Genomic DNA, 11,783 nt, shown 5'->3' on the forward strand with positions numbered 1-11,783 from the left:
TAAATGGCATTTTTTTTATGTGATCTGAAATTTCCGGCATTTCAATATAAACTGGACCATTGAATTGAGAGTGGCAGGTATCCCTCAATGAATGAAATCGATGTTCCTAAAACATATATTTTTTACACAAATCAGGCATTATCACACCAGATGTCATTGAATTGATTACACTGAATTAAATTAGGGTCAAATTAACAGCGGAAATCTAATGACAGTGGCACTAGCCATACAGGCTCAATGATGATGAGGAGCAGCTGGAATCAAAGATCCAGTAGTGATGATTCAGGATGGACAGAGTGCTGCTGATACACTATAGGAGATTAGTGTTGAGCAGGCTGCATCCCCACATCTAGCTATTAGTACTACAGTAGACCTAATACCATTTATAAAGTGGTCAAGTTGCTTAGGAATGTTTTAATATTACTATTATGCTACCTCTAGTAATGCTATTTCCTTATCATTATTATTTATGTATGCTTGTTTCTGTCAGTTACTCTTAATAAATCTAAAATCCCTTGCGTCACGTTGACCTGTGAACCAATGCATATACGTTAGCTCAACTTTGCAGCTAGCAGTATGTGAATACATAAAAAAGCTGGGATGGATAAGTGATCTAAACATCTGAAAGGAAGGGATAAAAAACATTACTAGAGCCTGATAAGGTTCTTGGTAAGTATCAGAGCAGGTGCCTTTAATACAGGCTGAGAGCATCTCATCTGGGCTGTTTCACTGGCTCTCCCATATGGTCCTCATGCATCGGCCCCATAGTTTAATTTGAGAGATTGAAGCCTCTCAACTGCAACAGATTGCAGACAGAACACAGTGCTACACTTGGCTGCTCTGGGAACAGGCAGAGCGTTCAGTTATAGGACCAGCTAGCCACCTTCTAATGAGCATGACCAACAGAGCATCATGCACAGGGAATGACAACAAGGACAACTCTGGTGGATTTTAGAGCATCCTTTGTCTGGTACAGCAGTCCAGGACTTACTTCTTGCAGCTTACTGAAGATGTAAATCATAACATAAGTAAGCCCAGGTAGTGAAGAATATCAATAATTATAGACCTACAGCTTCTCTCGTGCATGTTCACCTGGCCACTTGGCTTTGTGATGAGGTAATACATAAAATAATGTAACAGCAGACCTCATAAAAAATGGTTTAATACTTTGTATTGCATACTATACAGACTGTGAAACAAAAACACAAACATTTAAAGACTACATGAAAGTATATTTTAACAGTGCCTTTGTGAGCCGTCTTTATCTCCATTATATACAGCATAAGAACAACGTAAGACAACGTTTTAATTATTGTGTGTTCCAAATTAGTGGAATAATGTTTTCCCTTTCGTACATCATCATCCCACAGATGTATAGTCGCTTCAGTGGAGCGACTAGACAAGAAACACACTCAGCATCAATACTATGGATGCTGTGAATTCAATATAGAGTACAGTATAGTTTCAGAGATTGGCTACTTAAATATCAACAAACTTATATATCAACAAATGTCCTAATTGGTTCCTTAAAACACAAATATGCACTTTGCACACTGAATTAGTAGTTTAAGAATATTCAATGATAGAAATGTGTAAAGTGGGTATCTTCTAGTTATAGGGGTTGTCAGCAATATACATCTGTATGGACTGCTAACCCCATATTAAACCATTTTCAACAACATGTAAGCATCAATATTTGTATGAATGTCAGTGAGTAAGAAAGACAGAAAGTGCATTGGGGTTTTTCTTAGTCAATAAAATACAAATGTAGATATTGAATCTTTCCAATAGGAAGACCAGTATAAAGCAGGTCATTTTAAAACAGTATAATAGAGATTTAGGATGTTCAACATGTAAAAACCTCTCAGAGAACACTGTAATACTGATCAATCTAGTTGAGTCCATACAGATGTTTAGAGCACAGTCAAGGGCACTGCAAAGTCTGTACAAAGTGAGGGTCTATGGACTCTTGGGCTCTTCCACTGGACTCAAAGGGCCACTAGATTTTTCCTCTGTCGCCTGTCTCTCCACTTTGCTCTCCGGTCTCTCGCATGTAACAGTCCCAAGCACCTTGGCACTGTGCTCCTGTGCTTTTGCCCTGAGTGCTGCGATGCTGTTCTCCCTCAGTTCCTCTTTGGAGATGGGTGACTTGCCCTCTGCCCTCTTCTCCTCCGCGTCGCACTCTTCAGCCCTCTGAATGGCTGGCTGCTGGGGAACATTGGACTTCTCTTTTGGCTGGACGACCGTGGTCTCCATGGACTTTTTGTGCATCCCTGTAAAGAATTGTGGGTATTCGGATTTAGAAAAGCGTCTGCTGATTGGAAAGCCATCTTGAACTGAAAATAGTAAGCAAAGAAATAGTTCTGATTTAGCTATAGGAATATGATCTTCAAATTGAGGATTCATAATAAGTGTAAACTGATAGTAAATATTTGCTGAATAGTTTTTTTTCTCCCACTAAGCGATATGTAAATTATGATATCTTGATCATTTCATTTGATGAAAAGATGAAATCAAGTATGAAATAGTGTTTGGCCTCTTCCCCGAATGACGAGGAACACAACCCACAATCACAAGTAGGAAAGTAAAATGTGGAAAATATCTGAGAGTAAGCATGGAGGGTGAAACCTGCTGTAGATAAAACATTAGTCTCATACCAAGCAGCCATGGGGCACAGGAGTCCATGATGCCATCCTTGGCAGACTTGAGGATGGAATCCGGTAGGGGGATGGAGTGACGGACCATGGCGCCATACAGCCCATACTCTGCCATCACACTGCTGCGACCCCAGCACTTCTCCCTCTTCCTCCATTTGGCCCTGCGGTTCTGGAACCAGACCTGTAACCCAGGAGGAATTATTCAGTACCACTGACCAACACTGAAACTAGCAATATTCAGACACACTGACACTAGCAGCATCAATGAGTCTACTAACTGACAGACACCACCACCTTAACTGGCTCCAGCACTGGCATCACATTGTGACACAGTTGTCCACCCTGTGAAAAATCCATCCCAATCTTTGGCAGACCTAATGGCCCTTTATGCCAATTATTTTATTTTATTTATGAAAACTACATAAATTAATCTGGTCTTGTTTCTCTCACTATTATTCCAGTTTACATTCACTTCAGTGTTGTGTTGTTTTGAGATATCTGTTAGATGTCTTATGTAATGTGTGATGATATATGATAAAACTGATGTGATTTGATTCAGCACATTGATTTCCCAAACAGGCTGCTGGTGGTCTCTGAATGATCTCTGCCTTCTGTCAGTCCCTATCTTCCCCCAGCCTGAGGTAGTGTCGATGGATAGTGACTAAAACATTAAGATACTTCACTTGCCCAACCATGACTACTGGTTGGGGCCCCCAGGCTATCTGTCAGCTCAGTGAGAGGCCAAATTGATTTCATAGCACAACACAGAGCTGTTAAACAGCCTTGGCCACTTCTGATGGCTGTATGTGCAGTGCAAATAAATAAGAGGGGCAAGCACAGAGATGTCTCGACTGTGGAGGGGGACCAGACATTAAATTGAAAATGATCAAAACCATTTAGAACCTTTTTCTGGTAATTCTGATGATAGCCCTTATTTCATACAAGATGCTTTTTTATGAGAAATTGTTTCTCTGGCCCTCAAAGGAAGCCGAGGGGGAAGCTGCGAGCAGAAGCGACCCCTAGGGCACGCCGAGGCTGATTGAAAAATAAGTTAATTTCAAGCCCAATCGATGGTGGACAGGCGGGCAAATATCACGGGAAATTAAACGAGCGGGACTCGGGGGAACGGCGCTATTGACCCGTGCTAATAAATTCAATGTAGTTATTTCGTCTGAACTCCCAGTGTCTCGAGCCAGCCTCCCCCTGGAACAAGGCAAGCTCGTCTGATTTAACTAATTACAATCTATGAGAAAATTGGGTGTTAATTTTATTTAGGATAGGAATAGCCTACGTTTATTTATTTATTTCCTTATTATTTATTCGCGGCGAAGAGCCTTAATGAGAAGGAAATTAAAAGGCGCTGGGGCAGATGGATGGTCCAGGTCACACCGCAATCTTCTTCCGCCTTGATAGCATGATTAGGTCGTTAGTGCTCCTCTCCGAGAACAAATTGTTTCACATCCAACTGCGCCTGATGAGAGATGATCTGCTCTGGCGAGGATGCTGCTAGAGGTGTCTTTGACATCTCTGATCGATTTACGTGGGCTCACTTGCATCCTCCGTAAAACATTATGTGGTTAACTAGTTCGTCAAGTGCAGAGTAGGCTAGGCCTAGATCACTCCACATTTCATTTTCTAGACAATTCATTGTTTTTGTAATACCTGCTTTATAGTCTGGATCAAGGCTATTTAAATCCCACGGCTAAAGCAAAAAATGTTGAGACGAGCCTATTTCAACGTAAAGGCCCAGTGCAGTCAAAACCTTGATTTTCCTATGTTTTATATACAGGTAACTGAAAAAATAAAGGAAACACCAAAATAAATATCTTAATAGCGCGTTGGGCCGACACAAGCAGCCAGAGGCGTCGGGACAACTTTGATGCGTCTTAGCATATATTCTACAAGGTTCTGGCACTCTATTGGAAGGATAAAATACCATTCTTCCACGATAAATTCCATAATTTGGTGTTTTGTTGATAGTGGTGGAAAACGCTGTCTCATGCCCCGCTCCAGAATCTCCTATAAGTGTTCAATTGGGTTGAGATCTGGTGACTGAGACACACGCATACACACTTTAAACCCCCTATGCTCCTATGAAACCCCTCTTTGAAAGTCACTGAGATCTCTTCTTCTAGCCATGGTAGCCAAAATAATGATGCAACTGGGCATTTTTATACATGACCCTAAGCATGATGGGATGTTTTAATTGCTTAATTAACTTAGGAACCACACCTGTGTGGAAGCCCCTGCTATACTTTGAATCCCTCATTTACTCAAGTGTCTCTTTTATTTTGGCAGTTACCTGTATATTATGAGGTCGGAATAATGCTGTGAAATTGATGGTAATGCCCTTTTAGTGTAAGAGTTGTTTGAAAAGACTGCCTGAGATGTCAGCCTGTTTGGTGTGATGGCATCACCAGCAGCACAGGAGGTTGGTAGCACCTTGATTGGTGAGAACGGGGTCGTGGTAATGACTGGGGCGGAATCAGTGGAATGGTATCAAATACATCAAACACATGGTTTCCAGGTGTTTGATGCCATTTCATTTCCTCCATTACTCTGTCCATGGACCCCAAAACCACTTTCTGCCCATAAAGGAATGATATGATATTCCACAGGAGTTTTGGCTTTCCATGGTGACATCACCATGTGGTAAATTGGTTAATAGACCAATAACAAAGAGAGTTCCAAACCTCTGCTAAGAACAGCTAGTTTTCCCCTCCTCCCTCAGACCACTCCCAGACAGTCCTAGCCAAATTTTTACTTGAGAAATAGTTTTTTTGCTAAATAGCTACTTTTGCCCATTTTAATGGTAATCTATTTAAGTAAGGTACTTAATTGTTAGCCAGAAATTATTTGATATTGATATAAAAACAGCTGCATTGGGCCTTTAAGGCCCAACTGATCATTAATTTGTTGGCAAAACTACAACCATTATCATGTAAATTCAATTATGATTATTTCAAAGAGAATAATGTTAATAATGCCAATATCAAAAGCAGATCACAGTCGCAATGTATCCAGTGACAGATATCAATAGTGCTTAATAGTGCTTGCTCTAAGATAAATGCAGAACCTATATTAAAAAGAAGAAGAATTATTCACTGTTAATCACATTTAATTGGAGAAAGATGTTTTACAATTAGCACAAGTTCTCCTGTATTAAATATTTTGCAGAGTAACAATATTCCAGTTTGAGTTTGTTTGCAAGGACACCGAGTATGATGTAAAAAAAACTAGATCTGACATAATATTCCAGTCATTTTATCCAGTAGATAAATAAAAATTATAGGCTATAAACATGAATAATGCTGTTCTGAGACATTTAAATGCAATTTTAGTTCATGCTAATAAATTGAATGCATTTGTGTTGGGGGGGAAGAAATCAAGTGAAAAAATACATTTCCTCTGACATGATATACAATTAGAAACTGCCAACATCAACAGCCTGCTGTCATACCTGTATTCTGTCCTCAGGAAGCTCTGTTTTCATAGCCAGCATCTCTCTTGCATACACATCTGGGTAGTGAGCTTCATTAAAGGCCTTCTCCAACTCCTCGAGCTGGTAAGATGTGAATATGGTTCTGAAGAAATATGAAATATGTAAATTGTCCACATTGAAAAATGGTCGCAATGCAAATAAATAGGCAAGCTCGGTTGGCTATTATTTCATTTAAACAGGTGGCCCAATGCATGCCGTACATCTTATATATACAAAGGTTTTGGTGGTATGCATTTCATCTTAGGTACATGCAAAACAATGGTGCATTTTAGAAATAGAGTAGGCCTAACTCAATGCAGCGACCCTCTCGTCCACATGCCATCCAAAAGGAGCTGCCGATCATAGTATTTCATTACAATAAAAAGTATTCAGTAGCCAATGCATGTAAACCAGAAAGCAACGTGTAGGGATATTGCATCATTTTCATGCACTCGGTAAGTGAGTATAAATAAGTGGATAAATGAAAAAAAGATGCGCAAAACAGGCTCTAATCCCTTTTCTTTCTTTATGCTGGAGGAAAAGGAAATGATCTATTTCCATTTCAATGTCTCATCCCCCTCATAAAGAATTATAAAGTATTCACAGACTAAGCCTATATCGTTATGAAACGTTTTATTAAGTAAAAGGTAGGCTATATCCATATGGTGTACTATTAGGCCTATACACTCGATTGTAAAAAGTCTATATTCAAAATAGGCCCATGAATGATGCATTTACCGCGGCTGATTCGCAACAAAACGCTAATGCTTTCACACCCCGAAACAAATGTACATCAAAATGAATTAACAAAAAGGTATTAAATAATACGGAATTGTTAGAGTAGGCTAGCCTGTAAATTCACACTTGTAGGCCTAAATCATTAATTTGCTATATGGAAAAATGGAATCCAAAGACCATTAAATAAGGAAATGCGTTGTAAGCCTAATTGCATAAAAATAATTTGTATAAACTTTATAACATCTAGGCCTAGACCCTATTAAATGTAATTCCATATTTGTTACAAGGTTATTCATATTAGAAAAGGACAAGCTGTTTGTCAGCTCAGTAATTAGCATGGGCTACTTTTTCAATTCTTCAATACATTTTCTAATTTTTCAATCTTGTTACAATAGCCTTCACAAAATCCAAAATAGTTGTTCTTGAATTAAGACAGTTCAAAAGCCCTAAACAAAAAACGAGTATCGTTAGGCCAAACAAAAATAAATTGAAACGTGCGCTTCAGAATTTGAAGCTATTAGGCTATAGCGTTCTGATAAACAATAAAAGGCCTATCATGTGTTGGAATGCAACACCTACCGGTGCCGTCTTTTCTTCCGTTTCTTGCTCTGGCTTAATGAGTTCTTTGAGAGTTTTCGTTCACTTGATGACACATCTTCTGAGTCTGTGAATATTAGAAAACGTGGCAATAACATGAATGACTCGTTTGAGGAATTAGACATATTCAATATGTTATCACAATTGTAGTGTTAAAATTGAGTAGGCTAAGAAACAACGTCTAACACAGATGTTATCATTATATTCTGTTGTTATAATACTGACATAAGTAGCCTATTTGTATTATTGTTAGTATAATTTTATATTATAAGTTGCCTATTGTGCTTTTAAAGTTCAGCCTAATAATAATATGAATACTAATACTAGCTTACTACTACTACTACTACTACTACTACTACTACTACTATTAATAAGAAGAAGAATAATAGCCTAACTACTAATAATAGTACTACCATTACTACTACTAATAATACAACTGTATATTTTAAGTCTTTAATGTAATGACGACTGCAATTCCTACCTGAACTGGCGGACTGGCTGTGGTCCAGATGTCCCACAGTTCTGTTGTGGGTTTGCAAGTGAACGTTCTGCGCATCCTGCAGGACCTCCAAAAACGCTGGTTGCCTGTAGAATGACGGAATCCCTCCAGGCCCGATTAATCCCATCCCAACTCCTACACCAGCGGGGCCAAGCATTGACCTGGCGGCAAGCAGGTGCGCCCCAGCTGGCAGCGACTGCAAGGCGCTCCTCGGGGCCACCGAAGGCTCTTTATTCAGCCCTAAAATCTCCTGTATCCCGAATCCCGTGCATCTGGGAGGGTGCGTGGCGCTGTTCTTAGATTGTTGTTGCAGGCTGTTATTCCCTCCATTAGCACCGATAGACGATGTTTTGGATATATTCAACGTTTCCGATAGCACCGCAGCTCCTTGTTTACCTGTCATGGTGTCTTCGATAGTTGGCCTATTCCCTATTTGTATCAGCTCACAGGTCGGTCCCCAGTGCACTAGCCACGATGTATCACTCGAGACTCTCTAAAATGGTCCTTTTATCCAACAGGTCCATCCCAACAAGAGTCAGAGTCCAGCAGCCAATCAGCTACGAGGGATTTTTCCGGATTCCTGCGCATCAGGCATTATTACGCGCCTTTGGAAACGGTTTATTCCCAAATAACTGATATATTATAAGGCTATAGGTAGGCTACACAAACCAGAGTGTCAGGATAACCCAAAACGCCTGCGGATAAAGAAGATGAAACAGGTGGATTGAGTTGAAGAATGTTGGCTAATACGAAGCTATGCTATTCATCCAATGTACTGAGAAAAATATATAACCACACGCCGTTTGCCATGTTTTTCATTGATATGTGTGACCGTTTATACTGTATATAGAATATGACAATTATTCTGGTATTTAAACGTGATCTCGACATTATACGTTTCATGCAGGATTACAATTATTTGAGGGAGATTGAATCGACTTGGGATCTGGATTAAGTTACCGATTTCATAAAATTAAAATGCATGTTAGTCCGTGTTTAGGCTATTAGCCTCTTCATTGAATATATTTCAGACCAGCTTCTAGTGCTATTTCTATCTTCTATGATCTCCATGTCCATCCGTTGCCTCACATGAACGGATAATTGATCTCCAGATGCTACAGAGGAAACCACACAGAAATCAAAGCCTCTCCAAAACGACAGCTGGACGCGAACACACATCTCTGTCTCGCTACAGACTGCTATTTCACAGCAGCGGCAGTACATAACAGATTATGGAGATGTTTATTTCACATGAGAAATGGAAAATTAGGAAACAATCTGGGCAACCAACGCTTCGGCCTATTAGAAGCTATTTATTAAACAACATGGTGTCTAATTAACTTTACAAACAACAGCAACATTAGCCTACTGTGTCACTTTCAATCGTTTAGAAAAGGATAGTCCGAGTTTTATTAAACCTCTTAAACCCAACAAGTTACTGATGCATGGGGAGCATGCTAAGCATGCGTGCACGCATGTTCATAAAGTGCAATCAAATTAATAAAGATGATTACCATTATCAAAAATGTCCCAATTTAATCGGATGTTTAATGTTTTACATACATATCTTTATTTGTCTTGCTAATTGCTTTTCTTTTCAATTCACATTTTAATCCCCTGTGCAATCCAACGCAATTTAACTCTGTGTGGAGGCCTCGCAGCTTTTAATATGCACAATTCGCTTTGTTAGAATGAAGGCAGTTTATGTTAAATATTTGGAGAGAACATGTAGGCAGGCCTATTTTAACGTCAAAATCTATTTCGACTATTTAGGCTATTTGAAAAACATAGATTTTATATAAATTAAATTGGCATTATTCGTATAATTGTTCCAACAATAAATTAGATTAGATACCCACCCTTTCTCCTTGCAATATCATTCGTTATCCTATATCTCAGAGGTCGTTTCCACAGAATAAGTCGTTTCATTTGAGACGAATAGTATACTTCATTTGGTTCAATTCACAAAGTGACCTACTTAGTTAGTTTCGAATATAATGAAATTTTATTGGTCACATACACATATTTAGCAGATGTTATTGCGGGTGTAGCGAAATGCTCTTGGTGTAGCTAAATGCTTGTATATGGCAGCATTCTTTTGTCAATACTACATATAAATTCCCCTGTTGTGAGCAGGTTTACGATTAGGCCTACTAATGGGTCAAATAAGTCATACAACCATTGTTTTCCGCATAGGGATTGGATGCGTTTGGAGTTGTGTGTGGGACAATTTGGACATCTGGACAGATAATTACACCCAGATAATTTATGGAAATGGGATGAAACTATCTGAGGGGGACAAAGCTAACTCCGATCTTATCTAAGTGCCACGTGGTAATAGATGAATAAATGTCCTGGTTTAAAGTAGAGAAGAAGCGCGTTAGGTGCCCCAGAAACACAATAATGCCCTATTATTATGCCTACTTAGTTATTCCACAAGAAATGACACATACTGATTCGATGGGAACTTGTTGTTGTTGTGAATGTGAAATTTACGGATGATGTCCAGCCATGACTACTGATAGAGACATAATCCCGTTGGAACCAGGTGTGGGTTATCAGATGTATAAACAAGACACCTCATACCATTAGCCTACAGGCTCTCTGATCTACGTCAGGCTAAAACCGACCGATCCATGGCTACAGAGCGGTTCATACAATATATCATTTACACGTTTGAAGATAACCCCATCGAAACGGGGTTAAGTGCCTTCGGAAAGTATTCATACCCCTTGATTTATGCCACATTTTGTTGTGTAACAGACGGAATTAAAATTTTATGAAATATATATTTTTTCACCCATCTACACACAATACCCCATAATGACAAAGTGAAAACATATTTTTAGACAGTTTTGTAAATGTATCGAAAACGAAATACAGAAATATCACATTGGGCCAGTTCCCAAAAGGTTGCTAGATTGAATCCCCGAGCTGACAAGGTAAAAATCTGTCGTTCTGCCCCTGAACAAGGCAGTTAACCCACTGTTCCTAGGCCGTCATTGTAAATAAGAATTTGTTATTAACTGACTTGCCTAGTTAAATAATAAAAAAATAAAAAAATTGCTAGGCAACCATTTTCAGGTTATGCCATAGATTTTCAAGTAGATTTAAATGAAAACTGTTCTTGGTAAGCAATGCCATTGTAGATTTGGCCTTGTGTTTTAGGTTATTGTCCTGCTGAAAGGTGAATTAATCTCCCAGTGTCTGGTGGAAAGCAGACTGAACCAGGTTTTCCTCTAGGATTTTGCCTGTGCTTAGCTCCCTTCTGTTTCTTTTGTATCCCGAATACAAGCATACCCATAACATGATGCAGCCACCACTATGCTTGAAAATATGGAGAATGGTACTCAGTAATGTGTTGTGTGGGATTTGCTGTATTACTTCAGTGCCTTGTAGCAAACAGGTATGCATGTATTGGAAAATGTTTATTCTGTACAGGCTTCCTTCTTTTCCCTTTGTCAGTTAGGTTAGTATTTTGGAGTAACTACAATGTTGTTGATCCATCCTCAGTTTTCTCCTATCACAGCCATTAAACTCTGTAACTGTTTTAAAGTCACCATTGCCCTCATGGTGAAATCCCTGAGCGGTTTCCTTCCTCTCCAGCAACTGAGTTAGGAAGGACGCCTGTATCTTTTTAGTGACTGGGTGTATTGATACACCATCCAAAGTGTCATTAATAACTTCACTAGGCTTAAACGGATATCCAATGTCTGCATTTTTATTTTTACCCATCTACCAATAGGTGCCCTTCTTTGCGAGGCACTGGAAATCCTTCCTGGTCTTTGTGGTTGAATATGTTTGAAATTCA

The 11,783-nt window shown here is 39.2% G+C and overlaps 1 protein-coding gene across 2 annotated transcripts; it reads right to left on the reverse strand.

Moving 5' to 3' along the window:
- Window positions 1-1,144: 1,144 nt before the first annotated feature.
- On the reverse strand, window positions 1,145-8,484 carry LOC106589343 (visual system homeobox 2). 2 transcript variants are annotated; one of them, XM_014179231.2, is made up of 5 exons: window positions 7,955-8,484; window positions 7,456-7,540; window positions 6,118-6,241; window positions 2,658-2,838; window positions 1,145-2,336 (listed from the first exon to the last, which is right to left on the reverse strand). In XM_014179231.2, exons 1-5 carry the CDS (start codon window positions 8,373-8,375, stop codon window positions 1,960-1,962), a joined length of 1,188 nt encoding a protein of 395 aa, XP_014034706.1. In that variant the 5' UTR covers window positions 8,376-8,484; the 3' UTR covers window positions 1,145-1,959. The 2 variants fall into 2 exon arrangements, with proteins under 2 accessions (XP_014034706.1, XP_014034787.1); XM_014179312.2 differs by having other exon boundaries at window positions 1,145-2,273; window positions 7,955-8,482.
- Between the last annotated feature and the right edge of the window lie 3,299 nt (window positions 8,485-11,783).

Source organism: Salmo salar, chromosome ssa01, assembly GCF_905237065.1.
Source record: "Salmo salar chromosome ssa01, Ssal_v3.1, whole genome shotgun sequence".
Taxonomy (NCBI): Eukaryota; Metazoa; Chordata; class Actinopteri; order Salmoniformes; family Salmonidae; genus Salmo; species Salmo salar.

Coding starts and splice junctions, on each gene's coding strand:
- LOC106589343 (XM_014179231.2), bottom strand. CDS start 8,375: ATGACAGGTAAACAAGGAGCTGCGGTGCTATCGGAAACGTTGAATATA. Junction 7,541..7,954: donor CAGCCAGTCCGCCAGTTCAG/GTAGGAATTGCA, acceptor TAATATTCACAG/ACTCAGAAGATGTGTCATCA. Junction 6,242..7,455: donor CGGAAGAAAAGACGGCACCG/GTAGGTGTTGCA, acceptor ATATTTCTTCAG/AACCATATTCACATCTTACC.